Source organism: Schistocerca piceifrons, chromosome 1 (genome assembly GCF_021461385.2).
Source record: "Schistocerca piceifrons isolate TAMUIC-IGC-003096 chromosome 1, iqSchPice1.1, whole genome shotgun sequence".
In the NCBI taxonomy this organism is placed as follows: domain Eukaryota; kingdom Metazoa; phylum Arthropoda; class Insecta; order Orthoptera; family Acrididae; genus Schistocerca; species Schistocerca piceifrons.
This window is the reverse complement of record NC_060138.1, coordinates 927,468,854-927,488,599: the sequence shown is the minus strand read 5'-3', so window position 1 is coordinate 927,488,599 and position 19,746 is coordinate 927,468,854. Positions and strand designations below refer to the sequence as shown.

At 45.0% G+C, this 19,746-nt stretch overlaps 1 protein-coding gene across 1 annotated transcript; it reads left to right on the top strand.

The window, feature by feature from the left end:
* The first annotated feature begins 7,316 nt into the window (after positions 1–7,316).
* Positions 7,317–17,181, top strand: LOC124776552 (leukocyte surface antigen CD53-like). Its single transcript, XM_047251593.1, has 4 exons — positions 7,317–7,410; positions 13,204–13,392; positions 16,814–16,978; positions 17,146–17,181. Exons 1-4 carry the CDS (start codon positions 7,351–7,353, stop codon positions 17,179–17,181), a joined length of 450 nt encoding a protein of 149 aa, XP_047107549.1. The 5' UTR covers positions 7,317–7,350.
* The last annotated feature ends 2,565 nt before the right edge of the window (positions 17,182–19,746 follow it).

Here is a 19,746-nt window from a genome sequence, read left to right as displayed (position 1 = left end):
TATCAAGTGGAATTTTGTTCATAACTCGCAGTGAGCCATGACTTTTCCTTTATTCGGATGGGGAGACTGATTTAATTATCAGCGGTTCTGCGAGTGCAGTGGTCGCAATGGGTCTGCGAGAACAAACTCGGCCTCAACAAAGAAAAGCGTGAGATTCGCACGACCTTACGGAGACCGACTAAGCAAAGCATTTATTGATTAATTAATTTTCTGACCATAAGGGTTAATTGGGGGTTGCAAGCTTCTCTTATGTGGGAGAGGAGTTTCATTGAATTGATGAATGGAGATAGACATTATTTTGACATCTTTATTACAAAAAGGGCGTAAACGAGAACTTGCGTAAACACAAAGAAAATAATGTTATTTCCGCTCATACAGATACTATTGAACACAATTTTGCGGGAGGAAGGAAAGATTAATTCAGCAGTCTGCCTTCCCCACAATGGCGAAGAAAGAGGAGTGGCCGGAAGATGAATGAGGGTTCTGATCGTTGTGACTAAAAGAATACGCTCCCATTGGTGGAAGAGAGTGGAACTGCCATCATGCACTGGCCACTCCACCGTAGAATAAACAGCGTACGGCATGAACACCGGAATAAGGAAGTGCCAAAGTGGCCTCCCCACCGAAAACCAGGTAAAATGGTTCAAATGGCTCTGAGCACTATGGGACTCAACTGCTGTGGTCATCAGTCCCCTATAACTTAGATCTAATTAAACCTAACTAACCTAAGGACATCACACACATCCATGCCCGAGGCAGGATTCGAACCTGCGACCGTAGCAGTAGCGCGGCTCCGGACTGGAGCGCCTAGAACCGAAAAACCAGGTAACTCACATGAATATCCGTCATAGCAACACTCGTTTAAGCGAAGAAAATAAAATCACTGCAAGGCTAAGAAGTTGCTATGGAGTTAGCACTACGCAAGACCAACCGCTCGTCACGTGGTCTTGTGTTCTAGCACAAAGGCCCGCGAGTCCATTTCGCGAAGTTACAGTCTAGAAACTTAAATCCACGTGTGTATCACGATAAAAAGACTAAAGGAGAGATGCTGAAGGTGAAATTGCAACTTTGAGGACAAGAATCTTTAAACTGACATGGCCCATATCCCACCTCGCGCTCGTAACGGAGAAAGGTGAGACGCCAAGTCCAACATTACTCACGAATTATCGAATTTACGAAACAAAATGTGTGAGAAACGTAAGGAAATTAGTACTCTCTCACTAATGGATCCCTTGTGCTCTAAGTGCATTATAACCAAATAAGATGGCATTCACTGAGTACACACATGCTCACAGATATCAGCATCGCCACTTTAAGCCTCCACCAGCGAGCAGGAACAGGACAGAACTGAACGAGGTACCACGTCTCGAAAGGATAGCTGAGAGCGTTGGATCGCAAGAATTGGCGCCCTCCTAACGCGGTCAATCAAAGGCCACGGGATTGCCGTGAAACACGGTGCCTTTATGGCTAGCCGCCTGAAAACCGGAATATAGCTCGTGATTCGTCAGAAGACGGTGAGAGTTTCGTTAGGGAGGCTACTTTTACAGCGTTAAAAGTGAGTGAGAAGTTAAGCTTCAGCGTTTGTACCACAACTTGTGAGACTAGGAGACTAGGAAGGAGGACAACTTTGTCCACTCCATAACATTCAAACTGGTCCGACATGCTCCCTACAGCAAGGATAACGAGGGAAAATGGAAGCCATCGTGGCCTCTCCAGGAAGACTACTCTACTAGGTTCCTAAATAAAAAAAAAAATCCTGCGCTCATCCTCTCACATTGACCAGCGTAATACTGCTATTGAAAATTGTCTAGCCATATACACTCCTGGAAATTGAAATAAGAACACCGTGAATTCATTGTCCCAGGAAGGGGAAACTTTATTGACACATTCCTGGGGTCAGATACATCACATGATCACACAGGCAACAGAGCATGCACAATGTCGGCACTAGTACAGTGTATATCCACCTTTCGCAGCAATGCAGGCTGCTATTCTCCCATGGAGACGATTGTAGAGATGCTGGATGTAGTCCTGTGGAACGGCTTGCCATGTCATTTCCACCTGGCGCCTCAGTTGGACCAGCGTTCGTGCTGGACGTGCAGACCGCGTGAGACGACGCTTCATCCAGTCCCAAACATGCTCAATGGGGGACAGATACGGAGATCTTGCTGGCCAGGGTAGTTGACTTACACCTTCTAGAGCACGTTGGGTGGCACGGGATACATGCGGACGTGCATTGTCGTGTTGGAACAGCAATTTGCCTTGCCGGTCTAGGAATGGTAGAACGATGGGTTCGATGACGGTTTGGATGTACCGTGCACTATTCAGTGTCCCCTCGACGATCACCAGTGGTGTACGGCCAGTGTAGGAGATCGCTCCCCACACCATGATGCCGGGTGTTGGCCCTGTGTGCCTCGGTCGTATGCAGTCCTGATTGTGGCGCTCACCTGCACGGCGCCAAACACGCATACGACCATCATTGGCACCAAGGCAGACGCGACTCTCATCGCTGAAGACGACACGTCTCCATTCGTCCCTCCATTCACGCCTGTCGCGACACCACTGGAGGCGGGCTGCACGATGTTGGGGCGTGAGCGGAAGACGGCCTAACGGTGTGCGGGACCGTAGCCCAGCTTCATGGAGACGGTTGCGAATGGTCCTCGCCGATACCCCAGGAGCAACAGTGTCCCTAATTTGCTGGGAAGTGGCGGTGCGGTCCCCTACGGCACTGCGTAGGATCCTACGGTCTTGGCGTGCATCCGTGCGTCGCTGCGGTCCGGTCCCAGGTCGACGGGCACGTGCACCTTCCGCCAACCACTGGCGACAACATCGATGTACTGTGGAGACCTCACGCCCCACGTGTTGAGCAATTCGGCGGTACGTCCACCCGGCCTCCCGCATGCCCACTATACGCCCTCGCTCAAAGTCCGTCAACTGCACATACGGTTCACGTCCACGCTGTCGCGGCATGCTACCAGTGTTAAAAACTGCGATGGAGCTCCGTATGCCACGGCAAACTGGCTGACACTGACGGCGGCGGTGCACAAATGCTGCGCAGCTAGCGCCATTCGACGGCCAACACCGCGGTTCCTGGTGTGTCCGCTGTGCCGTGCGTGTGATCATTGCTTGTACAGCCCTCTCGCAGTGTCCGGAGCAAGTATGGTGGGTCTGACACACCGGTGTCAATGTGTTTTTTTTTTTCATATCCAGGAGTGTAGGTATCACACTGTAATTGAAAAATTGTGAAAGAACTGCTAAACGAATAAGATGTGAAAGTCGTGCATAGTGAATAAGAATGAAATGCACGCCTTTCATTATTTGTTTTGTCACGCTCCCCTCGTGCTCCTATTAGTGGATAGAGAGACTGCAGTCTGCTGTCTCACCAAAATCGTCGTCAACGGATTTCTCTTTCCCCTTTCGTCTTAGGCCACCCACGCAGGACACCCAACTAATGACTGTTGTCCCGTAGAGTCGTTCTGCCGAGCGGCGGCGCCAGCACGAGTAACAATGTCCCGTGACTGATGCACCCTCCCGGAGCCTATCTCAGCACTCAGGCTATACGCCAACATTTACGGAATTTATAAATTATGAATCGAATAATAAAACTAACAAGAGCTGCTCATACTCTGTCTAGGCAAGTGACTCCATCTACATTTAAAATAGGTGGGTAGAAAAGGCGATTCTAGTGCAGTGATCTTCCGCAACTACTTCTGATAATTAAAATTTTATATCTCAGTTAGAGATGCCAGTAACAAGACAAATCGTATAAACAGAGATTGCTCTCAATGCAACAACCCAAATGGCGATTTAGTTGGACCGTTACTTATGTATGAATTGAAAACTCTCATGCCTTGCTTCGCAAAACGTTTTTAAGAGTGATACAGATTTAGTGCGTAATTCCACAAGTCTGCACATTCAAACTGGTCTTTCTGCAATTAATGCATGTGTGGCCGTGAGTACGTCATACATTCATCGTATCAGAATCAGTTTCTACTATATTAGCAGGTCCTTTGCGCCTCCATTTCATGCGATCCGTTGCTTCTTCATACTGGTGTATCACATAATTCATTATCTGAAATCCTTACCTCCCTCGCCTCCTCTTTCGTTCCGCACACCATTCTAAGATTTTTATTGTAAGACCCTCCTTCATTCTTAATAAATGCCCATTCCAGGCCCGTTTTCTTCTTTTGACTACATCTAGTAATTTTACTTGGTCGTCTGCTCTTCTCAATCCGGTTTTGTTTCCTTCTTTTTACTACATTCAATAATTGTATTTGATCTCCTGCTCTTCTCAGTACTTAATTTTACACTCTAACCGTCCAACTTAGTCTTCCTTTCCTCCGCTATGTTCACATTTCAAAAGCATCCAGCCTTGCTCTGTCTTTCTTCCTCAGTGTCCACGTTTCAGCACGCTGCAAGAGGACACTCCATACAAAACACTTTGTTAGTCTTTTCCCTAAATCTTCGTACATAATGCTGCAGAGAATTCTCACTTTCATATGAAATGCCACTTTCACCTTTGCTATTCTGGTTTTAATCTCTGTGCTGCTCTTTCAATCCCTTTCTCTCCTGCTTCCGAGGTATTTAAAGCTTTACACATGTTCTAATACTTCTCCATTCATTATTATTTTTACGTTTTTATTTGCTCCCAGAGCCATTACTTTTGTTTCCTTTGTATTTATTTTTAATCCATAAATTTTCCTTTTGCTTCAACGGCAACAACTATATACTGTAGTTGTTTTTGACCTGTTGCTAAGAGGACCATGTCGTCTACAAACCTCAGACACCGGAGTCTTCTTCCTTCTATTTTTACCTCCTTGTCATCTAGATGACAGTGGTCAATCATATTTTCTAAGTATAGATTGAAAAGATTAGGAGACAGACGACAACCTTGTCTTACGATTTTTCCTCGTTTTTCTACTTATTACCTCCTCCTCCTTTACTTCCATCGATGCTTTTTGGTTTAAATACAATGAGTTTATACGTCGGCTGTTTTACTGTCTACTCTCTTTTCCCTCATTATAGCTGCAAGCTCATCCAAAGCCACATATTATATGTCAGACAATATAGTGATAAACATATACCTTACTCCATCAGTTGCCAATATACATTTTTTATTGCTGCACACTGCTTCCCAGTAGATACTGGGAGCTGATGAAGCTTGCACAGGATAGAGTAGCATGGAGAGCTGCATCAAACCAGTCTCAGGACTGAAGACCACAACAACAACAACAACAATGCATTTCAGTCCTTCAGGTCCATGTTCAGGTTACAGTTATAACAAAACACACTTATACAATGGTTTTTCATCGTTTCTTTCTGCGAGTGTTTATAGATCCAGTCCAAGGGAATCTGTCTGCAAACAACCATGGAGACAAAGCCATCGAACGTCGACTGATACACTGATCAGCCAGAACATTATGACCACCGAACTACTACTGATATAAACTCGTCCAGGCGATAGCAGCGTCACGTGACGATAAATAACTGCGACTAAGACGCACTCACGGTACATGTACTGCCAGTGAACGTGCGGTCCTTGTAGAGAAAAGGAAAGGCGCGCAATCTATCTCAGTTTGACAGAGGGTAGATTGAGATGGCCCAGAGACTCGGCACGACCATTTCGGAATCTGCACGACTTGTCGGGTGTTCGAGGAGTGCTGTGGTGAGTGTCTTCAAAACGTGGCAAAAGCAAGGTAAAACCACGTCCAGACGTCGGGGGCTGGGCGGTCACCCCTCATTACAGATGTCGGATGTCCTAGGCTGGGCAAACTGGTAAAACGGGACAGGCGGGGAACTGTGGCGGAACTAACATCAGACTTCAGTGTTGGGCAGAGTACAAGAATTTCTAAACCCTAACGATGGGCCTCCGCAGCCGACGAACCATGCATGTGCCAATGTTAACACCACGATATCGGCAACTGTGACTGCAATTGGCACGTGACCATCGACACTGGACGTTGGCGCAGTAGCAGAGCGTTGCATAGTCTGATGAATCCCGATACCTTCTTCATGATGCTGAAGGGAGGGAACGAATCCGTCGTCTTCCAGGGAACAGCACCTTGACACCTGTACTGCGGGGCGGAGACAAGCTTGCGGCGGCTTCATTATGCTCTGGACAACTTTCACGTGGCCATCCATAGGTCCAGTGGAGTTCGTGCAAGACACGGTGGCGGCCAAGGTGTATCGTACGCTGGTTGCAGACCTGTTCATGACGATCATGTTTCCCGATGGCAGTGGCACTTTAAACAAGATAATGTGGCACGCCACAAGGCCACGAGTGTGATGACGTGGTTCGAGGAACACAGTGGCGAGTTCCAACTGATGTGCTGGCCCCGTAACTCGCCGGGTCTAAACCTGATCGAACACATCTGGGATGTGATTTAACGTGGCGTCAGAGCTCATCGGCCCCTCCTAGGAATTCACGGAATTAGGTGACTTGGAAGTGCAAATGTGATGCCAACTGCCTCGAGCGACATACCAAGGCCTCATTGCCTACATACCATGAGGTGTCGCCGCTGTTACCCGTGCCAAAGGTGGACATACCAGCTATTAGGTAGGTGGTCATAATGTCCTGGCTGATCAGTGTAAGTATATTTTGGACTGTTTACTGTTGGAAGTCCATCAGCTCAACTTGGACTCTTCTTAACTTTCTTAAAGATGTTTTTTGTGACTAAGACAGCATTTGTTTCGGCATGTTTGTACAGGCAGAATATGAATCTGGTTGCAGATAACCTACCCGAGCAATTGAGACAGTGAGAAGATCACATTCGATGGTATTATAATACATCTCGAGCAAGAATTGCATTCACTGTAGCTTACTTATAAAAAATATATTCCTTTGAAAGAAAAATGTTACATTTTTTATTAGAAAGACGTTTTAAGTCGGAAGCAGCTATGGAGCATTCATGAACCGTTATTTTACTGTTTTATCATGTACGTAAACTTTTTCTGATAACACTCTTCATAAAGAAGACAGAAATATTATGAAAGAGACTGAATAGCCACTAGACTTCATGTTGTTTGACGTCACTATGGAAGATGTTACATCGCAGCGTCATGAACTGACTTTCGTTCCAGTCGTCCTGAGAAGACGAAATTCCGAGAATACTGAGTCACCGATTCCCGACGCACACCCAGAATGTGGCGATCACACGAATAAGCCACACATTACCGCAGGCTGACTCACGCACTGGCGATCGCTTATCGCGACGTCTGAGCGTCTGATAAGTATGGGCGTTACCTAACAGGTGCTGCTTTCAGGATAAGAAGGACTGCGCCGACAGGCAGCTGTCAGTAGCCCCGAGGTACTCTACCAGTCACACCACAAGCAGACGACGAAACGCCATCATGAATTGTGCGGCGAGCACCGTGAAATACCTCCTCTTCTTCTTCAACTTCCTTGTTTTCGTAAGTACTACTGCTGGTAACTGTGCATCGCAGCCTTATTGCACCTCAGTCTGCATGTCTCTCCTGCAAAAGACTATGAATCGCACGGCACAGGGTAACTATAGCAGTAGTATTGAGATTCCTAGCTTATCAAAGTGGATATAACATGAAACGAGTGAATGTTTTAGGTCTCCTTTAGTACTGTACTTACTGGCGTACTGCCCGCCCTGCCTCTACACGAGTAGCACCTGTCTAGGGCAGAGTATATAGTTCAGACCCTCTGAGGAGACCGGTTGTATAAATTATGGTTCAGGTTCAAATAGCTCTGAGCACTATGGGACTCAACTGCTGAGGTCATTAGTCCCCTAGAACCTAGAACTAGTTAAACCTAACTAACCTAAGGACATCACAAACATCCATGCCCGAGGCAGGATTCGAACCTGCGACCGTAGCGGTCTTGCGGTTCCAGACTGCAGCGCCTTTAACCGCACGGCAACTTCGGCCCGCTATAAATTATGTAAGTCACTTTTGAAACCACAGCCATGTCATATTTGTGTACCATACTGGTATGGCTGTAGAAACCGAGTTACTCCTCTTTATAGCTGTTCAGCAGGATTTCATTATCGTAGAGATTCCATACGTATATGCGAATTTTTTTCAACCAGTTCCTTAATTCGGAACTGACTATGTATCTCCACTTCACAATTATTCGTAATCGTAGATATTTTTGTGATAGTAGCAGTCAGAGCTGTCCGTTTTCTTGATTCAGCAGTCGGCTTATCAGTTTGTTAGGACAGCGAATATAGACTCTGTGTTCGTCCAACACTATCGGCCAAACACACCTAACGCGAACAATGAAGCAGTAGTGTCTTTGCAGGCTATTGACACAGAGGGTGAAAGATTTGTGGAGTTTATGTAGATGACTGCAGTAAAGAATAACCGATTCTGTAACAGCAGAATACTACATTTCACGTTTACTCACTAATTGCTAGCGACGATTACAGTCAGCTTCTATAAGCTATAGACTTAATAGAAGATACCCTGCACATGATTTTCCAGTGATAGAACAGTTTTCTAACAGTGTAAGCCTGTAAATAACGATGTCTCATCAGCAATTTAACAAAGATGGTAGTCTGCTATTGTCCTAAAGTTTTTCCACAAGGCACAGGCAGATTCGTCTCTTTTTCTTTTCTAAGATGATTTTCTTTGACGTCAGGACCACAGTTGCCTCGTCTTCATCCTGCCCTCAAGTACTATATATCTGTTTATTTATGCACTAATACATTGTTACAGCCTAAGGGCATTTTCAAGCGCCTCTTTAACCTTTTTTCTTTACAAAAATATGGTTGTTCTGCGTCTGAGACCAAAAGCAGTACGGTTGAATATCCAATGGATTACATTTTTTTTTCGCCAATGACTCAATGATATGAAAACGATTGCACACTAAGTCAAGGTCTAAGAAATCTACATATTTAGTTATGAAACGCAAACACATTTTCAAAGCTTTGCTAGTTTCAGTGAAATGTGGTCATTTCCAGGAGCAGTTGCACTACTTTCTGCAGGAGTTTATGTGATCGGTACTCTCTATAAGCGAACATACAAAAAAGGTTTCATGCATCGACTGATACAATGATTTCGTTTCTTCAGAAGGTTACGATTTAGATAGTTTTATCATGAGGCAATCATTCATCAGCTTCATTGCGTTTAACTGGTAATCTAATAGCGATGACTATGTGATACAGACAGATATACACCAACAACTAAGAACATCATAAGATAAACATTGTTGGAGGAACACACGGTAAAAATTCACAATCGAGGGAAGTCACCAGTAATTATCAACTATGAGAAACAACGGTGCATTAGAGTGATATGACATACGTTCTCTTTTGTATGGACAGGAACTAGAGGGGTGGCACAAAGACACTGGACTAACATTCGATAGAGTTGCGTTTCGTATCAAAGTCCCAGCTGTGGCGAATGGCATTATGGATTCTTGGACAAGATCTCTGCCTTCGCCACACTGATTGGAATGCTGTTGTAAACCCTGTCTCACATGCAGTAAGATTTGCTAGAAGCTTACTTGGCAGCTCGAGTGGCAGTTCACTTGGGGTCTCTGTCGTCTGCCAACTGGCTGCTCTGAAGGGAGCTGAGAATGTTGCCTGTGGTAGCTCCCTTACCACTTTCCTTGTGAGGTTCGCTGAATACTGCCTGCACTGGCCAGTCAGGGATCCCGTTTGGCGTCTGATGTCACAGCAGACAGTGTGGGAACTCTCAGACAAAACAGAGTGCCACATACCAGCTGGCCGATCTACAATCTTTTTCAAACGATTGTGAAGAAACTACACGTAAAAAATTTGATTCTCGCACATCTTATAGTTTCATTCGTCAAATTCATGATAATTTCCTATCATTTCGTTAATGGTCATGGTTATAGTGGTATTTCGATATTTGGCAAACCGCTGCAAGAAATTTTTAAAGTCTGCAGTGAGAAATAGAGGTCGCTATGAAATTGCGTTTGGTGGATGTTAGGTCATATGCTGCTGCATATGAAATGTAGTTAACATATTTAAGTATCCTTTAAACTTGGAAGGATATTGATATGTATGAGCAATCTGTAGAAAGTGAATTGTATGTGAATTGAAAATGACAAAAGGATTTTATTCGTATACCTCAATTACCTAATAAACATCAATGCATTGGTAATTTGTTTACACCTTAATGGGTAGTCGACAGGATTCTGCAAATTTAAATGTTTTCGTATTTCTCAGAAGTAAAATTCTTCAGGCACTTTCAGTTCTCATAAACCATTATTAAAAATTACGCCGTTAAAATTTCAACAGAAGCAGCGATTTATTTTCGCCAGGCTTCTCATTCCCTTTATTTTTCTCCAGAGGAACATTATCAGTGACGAGCTTTTCGTAATATGTAAGTTCCCTTTTTGCCACCTTAAAATCCACATCTTTCGTGAAAACGCACCAGAGTTTACAAACACTCGTCTCACTAACAATCTAATACAGTTGACATTGCGACAGAAAGTGAAAGACCTGTCATGAAAAGCATGATGGAAAGACGAGTTAACAGTTTATGAAAATGTCCATTCTTGGTGTGAATATAAACTGCACTTTCTTCACTTATAACATTTCAAACCAACGGAAATTCTCGTTGCACCAACTATCGATGGCACTTAAATATTACATTATCTCACTGAAAACATCAGTAGTAGCTTGAATATCGCGATAAATATAGAAGTTTTGCACATTAACCTATGATGGAATACTCTCCTCTTTGCGTACTGTCGTTTTCCAAAATCTTATTTCAAGATCTGAAACCGTTTATGAGATACAAGGAATTTCGTGAATATTTCATTCAGGCTTTGTCGATAGCGGACAAGTTCAGGATGAAGTTCTTTACATACAGACTATTTTCTCAAGACTGGCGATAGACAGCAATACCATTACAGGTTTGAAGAATAATTCTATATGTTAGCTACATTTCATACACAACAATCTTTTACCTTACATGCACCAAATACAATTTCTCAATGCAAACTGCGAAACTCTCGCATTAGTTTACTTAATCCTCAAATACCACAATAACTATGAGGTGTGTGAGGATCAAAATTTTTTACTGCTTAGTTTCTTTACAGTCTTTTGAGAAAGACTGCCGTTCGGCTGGCTTGCGCTCCTTACCATTCACGGAGTCATGCCAGCCTGCGAGTTTCTGCGTCAAATTATACACCATGATGAGAGGTTCAGCGTGTGAGGTAGCCATCACACTCACATGCTATCTGGCAGTCAAGCACGCCATATAGCAATCTTGCACTGAATCTAGCTCCGTGTGACAGGGGCTTAACGTATCAAGGGACCAAAAATTGTTGACAATCATGCAGAAATATTTTCACAAACATAAAAATATAACAACATAAACTGTATGTTATTTTAGCATATACAATTCAGTGTACTGTGTGCTTATTCCTCTTGTGCCTTAAACTGACATTTAAGCAGAAAATCATGGGAATGAGCTTCGTTAAATAACTTGGAAATTGTGTGTTGCTCCTACGTTGCCATTATGACCAGTACGACAGAATAGATTCAAGGAAGGGCCTTGGAATTCATTGTGGATTTGTTGGTCAGAACAAGACTATGACAGTTATCACAAAAAATTCTTAAATCTTCTAAGAACCGACATTCAGAGTGTGACCTAGGAATATATTCTTACATACCACACATACACGGTCCAGTAACATTAATATGACCATCGCCTATGTTCGAGGTCAGCGAGCAATAATCAGTCACAGACAACAGGTGGCAGCATCAGCAGTGGAAGATGTCGAAAATGTATAGGAGGGAGGGTGGGGGGACACAGAAACAGTGCAGTTGTTGTGGTGTGGAAACTGTGTGATTTATCTGACGTTCAAATGGGCATGGTTATTGTCTTGGGGCCAACCGTGGAAGCATTTCATGAAAGACTTTTACAAACGGTTCGTGTGCTGTTGTGGTTAAAGTACACCGTATGTGGAAGAACGCCGCCATTCAAAACCGGCGCAAAGGCAATTGTGGTACTCCACAGGATGTAGATGTCAGGGGTGAGTGACGGCTGTAGAGATGCGTACAGGTGAACAGAAGTGCAACTGTTGAGCAACTGACTACCCAGATGAACCAAGGGGGTACGAACAGTGGCTCCTCAATAACCGTTCAGCAGACGTTGCTGCGTATGGGTCTCTTCAGCGAAACATCTGAAAACAAACAAGCCTACAACAATCGAAGGAAGGGTCCAGGCCTGGGATGGTAGCGTTATGGACTGAGGAATCTTCTTGTGGCATTCCGAGGGTGATCTCTTCATTCTGCAAGGCACAGTGGATCAACACGAGTAAGCATGTCCATCTCGACATGCAGTCTGCTTCTCCTCTGCACGATGGCAATTACCATCAGACCAACACCACGTGTTACACTGCTCGCAGAGTACGTTCGTGATTCTAAAAGCGCCAGTGTGAGTTTACCGTACTTCCTTGGCAACGGAACTCTCCGTATTTTGTGGAACCACCTTGAACGGGCTGTTCGCGCCTTGGATCCTCAACCGAGAAACCTAGGACAGCTGTCCACTGCACTGGAATAGACGTGGCTCCACGTCCCTGTCGGTACCTTCCAGAATCGCAATGACTCTCTTCCAGCACGCCTCGCAGTGGTCCGTGCTACGAAAGGTGGTTATTCAATCTTTTGACAGGTGGTCACATTAATGTGACTGGAGAGCGTATATCGTGAAACGACGAGGGTAAAATTACGAATACGTCTCCTAGATAGATCTGTCGTTCTTCCACTGCCTGAAGGCGATTTGTATCCGAAGGATAGCTAATGATAGACTACTAGTGCAGTACTTTCTGTACCCTCCTAGACACATATGATGGTGGGTGCTGGACCAAAAATATAAACGAGTATGTTGCTGGATTCTAATAATTATCGCAGACATTAAATTCATTGTATTGAAACAGCCACGCAATGATTAATACGGAAACGGCGAGAGTCTTATGACTCGATCGTCACACTTTTCAGATTGCACAGTACCCTTTTCACTACTCAGATAGAGGTGTCATAGAGTTGTCTTTGCGCAGTCTTCCTTTGTATCTTCACTCGCTGTTTGCACTATGTTATACACAACGTCGTGCCAGCCGATCGCAATGTTGGTAAAAGATTCTGAAACTGAACAGAAAACATCTGCTGCACTATTTGTTCGTAGCACGGTCCATCTTTTATAAATGTAGCTTAGTAAAATGTTATATTATATGTCTTATGTGTTGAATATCTCTACTTGCAGCTCTGTGGAATTGCGCTTCTGGTTCCCGGAATCATATCGGTGATCCAGTTTGGAGAGGCAACATACTTTGTCGACGGAAAGTTCAATGTCCCCGCCATAGTCCTCACGACGCTGGGAGCAATTGTCCTGATAGTCAGCTTTTTCGGCTGCTGTGGTGCCATCAAGGAGAATAGCTGTATGATGAAAACAGTAAGTAATCAATTATCACAAGACCGTTTAATTCTGCGAAAAACAATAACTTAAACATAAATGTTCCTTTACTGACTCGTTACACTAACAGGACTATGCTAGTATACTTCCCTACCATCAGTGACCAAATAGACCTTAAAATGAAGATAGATCCCATACAGCGAAAGTACAAAGAGTTCCAACCCATATTTACTCAGCCAATCTCATATACATAGCGTCAAATAAAGAAATCGGAAATAATCAATAATACCTAGCTAGCAGTAACTATTGATATGCTTTGTGGAGGACTTCGGGTGTTTGGACTTTCTGGCTTTGATGATTTGCTACGGACGAATTAATGTATTAAATGGAACGAAGTCTAGAGACAAATGTAACAAAAGCTGTCCTAACAATCAGACTTGTAAGCTTTTAAAATTATTGGATTTATTGTAGAAGGTAAATGTACTGAAAAGAATACATATCTCAGATTCTCTGACCTTTAAGTCTTCAGTGGAAATAAAAATGAAATTCGAACACATATTGTATCAATTAACTTCAGTTACGAACCGTCATCTACACTCCTGGAAATTGAAATAAGAACACCGTGAATTCATGGTCCCAGGAAGGGGAAACTTTATTGACACATTCCTGGGGTCAGATACATCACAGAACCACAGGCACATAGACACAGGCAACAGAGCATGCACAATGTCGGCACTAGTACAGTGTATATCCACCTTTCGCAGCAATGCAGGCTGCTATTCTCCCATGGAGACGATCGTAGAGATGCTGGATGTAGTCCTGTGGAACGGCTTGCCATGCCATTTCCACCTGGCGCCTCAGTTGGACCAGCGTTCGTGCTGGACGTGCAGACCGCGTGAGACGACGCTTCATCCAGTCCCAAACATGCTCAATGGGGGACAGATCCGGAGATCTTGCTGGCCAGGGTAGTTGACTTACACCTTCTAGAGCACATTGGGTGGCACGGGGTACATGCGGACGTGCATTGTCCTGTTGGAACAGCAAGTTCCCTTGCCGGTCTAGGAATGGTAGAACGATGGGTTCGATGACGGTTTGGATGTACCGTGCACTATTCAGTGTCCCCTCGACGATCACCAGTGGTGTACGGCCAGTGTAGGAGATCGCTCCCCACACCATGATGCCGGATGTTGGCCCTGTGTGCCTCGGTCGTATGCAGTCCTGATTGTGGCGCTCACCTGCACGGCGCCAAACACGCATACGACCATCATTGGCACCAAGGCAGAAGCGACTCTCATCGCTGAAGACGACACGTCTCCATTCGTCCCTCCATTCACGCCTGTCGCGACACCACTGGAGGTGGGCTGCACGATGTTGGGGCGTGAGCGGAAGACGGCCTAACGGTGTGCGGGACCGTAGCCCAGCTTCATGGAGACGGTTGCGAATGGTCCTCGCCGATACCCCAGGAGCAACAGTGTCCCTAATTTACTGGGAAGTGGCGGTGCGGTCCCCTACGGCACTGCGTAGGATCCTACGGTCTTGGCGTGCATCCGTGCGTCGCTGCGGTCCGGTCCCAGGTCGACGGGCACGTGCACCTTCCGCCGACCACTGGCGACAACATCGATGTACTGTGGAGACCTCACGCCCCACGTGTTGAGCAATTCGGCGGTACGTCCACCCGGCCTCCCGCATGCCCACTATACGTCCTCGCTCAAAGTCCGTCAACTGCACATACGGTTCACGTCCACGCTGTCGCGGCATGCTACCAGTGTTAAAGACTGCGATGGAGCTCCGTATGCCACGGCAAACTGGCTGACACTGACGGCGGCGGTGCACAAATGCTGCGCAGCTAGCGCCATTCGACGGCCAACACCGCGGTTCCTAGTGTGTCCGCTGTGCCGTGCGTGTGATCATTGCTTGTACAGCCCTCTCGCAGTGTCCGGAGCAAGTATGGTGGGTCTGACACACCGGTGTCAATGTGTTCTTTTTTCCATTTCCAGGAGTGTACTTCTGGTACGGGCGAATATCTGTAAACTGAACGAATTCACTGAAAAATGAACTGCTCGGATGGTGCTATCATTTCGTATCTTAGAGCTCAATTTGCTATAGTCTGATGACCAGATCGTACACAAGCTGCGGTTTAAATCGTAATGGTATGAATTATTATTTTATTTTCATTTCAGATTCTCCTTAATCAGCTAGGATTTTAAATAACTTGCTTATTGTTATATATTGTGAGGCACAATGACAGTCTTGCTTATTAGGTCTGTAAATCTTTAAAACGTATTACGCCGTTATGTAGAGAAAATATAACGTATCAAGCGTATTGTAAGATCCGTTGTACACAGACGGGAAGGAAATTTTTCAGAAACCAGCTAATAAGGAAGTAAGTGGTATGAGGACATTTAAAGTGGAGCAGAAAGTTAACGATTCCAAATCTACTCTTGTGAGCAATTCAACTAGGGACAGCTGGCGTAGCACTCCTGTCAACAACATGAATGAAATAGTTGGGTTTGTCACGTGTTTGGGACGCCATGAGATGCTGCACTGACCGTCGGACGCAGAACGGGCACTGATGAATGGCGTACCAGATATGCTCGAAAGGATTAGGTTCCACACAAGCACGGCACAGTGTTGTCGACGCATTTAATCGTGCTCGTGGCACTCCATCCTCCACGTCGAGCAGGCACTGGGCTTCCCCTGTCTGCCGAGTCAAACCTGCGCCGTGGGCATCTCGGCTCTGGTAGACAGCAGGAAGACAGCACAGAGCAGTCAGGTACTTGCCAGTTCAGAACTGTACAACAAATCTCCATCCAGACTCAGACTGCGGGATACAGCTGCCACTGACCCACGTGTACCGTTGCTCACCATAAGTCACAGGGCACAGAAATTCGTATTTGAGCAGGATCACTATCATTGGGCGTGAGAAGCACGGTAAAAGGTCGCCTTGGCTGATGAGACATGGTACACTTTGGTACATGCCTATGGCACGATACAGCTACGTCAGTAACCATATTCTGACGCATTCTCCTTGCGAGCAGGGCACCATTCAGGCAGGTGGAGAATGTATTTTCTGTGGCAGAAAGCTACACTGAATCAGTTGTCTTACTACGTGCAACCGTTCGTTCGTCTACAAAACGCTAGTAGCGACAGGTATCTTCGTTACGTCAACGCACCAACACGACGCTCCCTAGTGTACCAGAACGATTCAAGGAACTGTCCACGGAGATGGCCGTGCTTTTGTGGAACCTAATTCTATCAAGAATACCTGATACGCCATTCATCACGATTTGCGCGTCTTGTAACCAGCTCCAAACAACCTCCATTTTACTTGTAACACTTGGTTGAAAGACAAGCTAGAGAGAAGAGAGCGTGCACTCAAATTTATTTTAACATAATCTGTGTAGTATTGAGTAGCTTATAATCTATATACTGCTGACGTGTGGACCATGTTATGTTTCAGTACACGGCTCTCGTAATAATCATCGTACTGATCGAAGTTGCAATCGGTATAACTGCATTTGTGTTCCGTGACGACTTCGATGGTATTGGAACGAAAATAGAGGAGGCAGTCAGTAACTACATCCCAGGTGGTGCAGACCAGCCAATCGATGAGCTTCAAAAAACGGTAAGTACTTAAGGCTTCAAACCGCCAAATCAATCTTACACCCCCTTGAATCACTTCCTGTACATTTTTTTAAGCTAAGCACAAGCTAAACAGTTTACTTGAAAGCTTTTTGTTTCTATCGGGCTCAGTGATAGTGCTTGAAATTATGTTCGTTGGTTTTTGTGTAGTCTTTGGATGAGAAGAGTGGAGTTTATTATATGTGATGTAGGAGCGACAATCATTGCACAACAGTAGGTTAAGAGATGCGGTGCGGTTTCCTTATCGTCACAGGCACACAGATAGTTGTTTCTTTACCACATTAACTCCTACTTCAGAAGAGTTTGCTTGGATAACCCAACTCTATCAGCTAGCCTGTTTAAAGTTTTCTCCAGACGCTCCAAGTCTCCCGATAGCCAGGTCTGCAGCCATTGCTAGAGAGTCACACACATCGAAAAAAGTTTTGCATCACCCCGGTTCCGAGAGTTCCGGAACATGTACAGAAAACTGGAATAGAGATCAAAATAAACATCATTTCCGAACTTTTTATTGCTCATGAAAACCACACATTGCATGTTGTACCACCATACAGCCAGACCTCCAGAGATGGTGGTCCAGATTGCTGTGCACACCGGTACCCAGTAGCACGTCCTCTCGCATTGATGTATGCCTGTATTCGTCGTGGCATACTATCCACAAGTTCATCAAGGCACTGTTGGATCAGATTATCCCACTCCTCAACGGCGATTCGGCGTAGATCCCTCAGAGTGGTTGGTGGGTCACGTCGCCCATAAACAGCCCTTTTCAATCTACACCAGGCATATTCGATAGGTTTACTGTCTGGAGAACGTGCTGGCCACTCTAGTCGAGCGATGTCGTTATCCTGAAGGAAGTCATTCGCAAGATGTGCACGATGGGGGCGTGAATTGTCGTCTATGAAGACGAATGCCTCGCCAGTATGCTGCCGATATGGTTGCACTATCAGTCAGAGGTTGGCATTCACGTATTGTACAGCCGTTACGGCGCCTTCCATGACCGCCAGAGGCGTACGTCGGCCCCAAACAATTACACCCAAAAACAGCAGGGAACCTCCACCTTGCTGCACTCGCTGTACAGTGTGTCTAAGGCGTTCAGACTGAACGGGTTGCCTCTAAATATGTTTCCGACGATTGTCTGGATGAAGGCATATGCGACACTCATCGGTGAAGAGGACGTGATGCCAATCGTGAGCGGTCCATTCGGCATGTTGTTGGGCCCTTCTATACCGCGATGCATGGTGTCGTGGTTGCAAAGAAGGACCTCACCATGGACGTCGGGAGTGAAGTTGCGATCATGCAACCTATTGCGCACAGTCTGAGCCGTAACACGACGTCCTGTGGCTGCACGAAGAGCATTATTCAACAGGGTGGCATTGCTGTCAGGGTTCCTCCTAGACACAATCCGTAGGTAACGGTCATCCACTGCAGTAGTAGCCCTTGGGCGGCCTGAGCGAGACATGTCATCGACAGTTCCTATCTCTCTGTATCTCCTCCCTGTCCGAACAACATCGCTTCGGTTCACTCCGAGACGCCTGGACACTTCCCTTGTTGAGAGCCATTCCTGGCCCAAAGTAACAATGCGGACACGATCGAACCGCGGTATTGACCGTCTAGGCATGGTGAACTATAGACAACACGAGCCGTGTACCTCCTGGAATGACTGGAACTGATCGGCTGTCGGACCCTCTCCGTCTAATAGGCGCTGCTCATGCATGTTTGTTTACATCTTTGGGCTGGTTTAGTGACAGCTCTGAACAACCAAAGGGACTGTGTCTGTGATACAGTATCTACTGTCAACGTCTATCTTCAGGAGTTCTGGGAACGGGGGTGATGCAAAACTTTTTTTGGTGTTTGTAATTGATTAGAATACTGCTTTCTATACCATCTTTCAATTTCTATTTTTAACGTGAATTTGTCAGAGATAATGACTATTTGAGAAAAATATACGTGGATATGACTTTCAGACAAGATAACCCATGATTTTGATCGTGTGGGCGTATTCCTTATGCTACATGTCTGCTCAGTCAATATAGAACATTAAGAACGTAACCGACACATTTACTGTACATTACAGTACGACTAGAATTGCTTAGTGATGTACAAAACGTTATACTGAACTGATTGGTTTCTGAATACAGTTGGAGATAATGAAGCAAGGTTATGTGCTCATCACTGCAGAGCCGAAACAAAGAGGTAATACAAAGACATATGTTGATTTTTTGCTGACATAAAGATTTAAAGAATTACCTCCATAGAAACATTATTGCCCATATTTGTGACATGCAAGGCCTTCTGGTTTATCTTTTTTTTCTGCCAAAAACGATAAGTATCAGTAACATACGTTGAAAAACGCTTGACTACCCGTGCAGAGACATTAAATAAAATACACCAAGAGAACGTACGTTGGGCTTTGATATAATTATATCAGTACTCGCATAATTTGTAGACGACTGTTCAGTGTATGCTCATTTGTCGAATCACAACTTCCTTATAAGGACGATTCAAAGAACACAATATGTTACATACGTAATTATGCTGTATCTCTTTAGACTTTAATATGAAGGGTACGATGAAACAAGAGTTTAAATTCATGGCACTGTATGGCTGGTCCTTGAACATATATGGTGGGAATTTCGACCTTGGTTGTCACTAGATCGAACTGCTGATTTTAGAATATCGATAAGACTACAAGACAGAGGATATAAACCATAAAATCTCTTAGGTCTGTAAGGTATCATGATATAATGACGTAGA

Excerpts from the sequence above, each read along its gene's own strand:
- LOC124776552 (XM_047251593.1), top strand. The coding sequence starts at position 7,351 with ATGAATTGTGCGGCGAGCACCGTGAAATACCTCCTCTTCTTCTTCAAC. Across the intron at positions 7,411-13,203 it reads TCTTCAACTTCCTTGTTTTC|CTCTGTGGAATTGCGCTTCT; the intron begins GTAAGTACTACT and ends CTCTACTTGCAG. Across the intron at positions 13,393-16,813 it reads ATAGCTGTATGATGAAAACA|TACACGGCTCTCGTAATAAT; the intron begins GTAAGTAATCAA and ends GTTATGTTTCAG.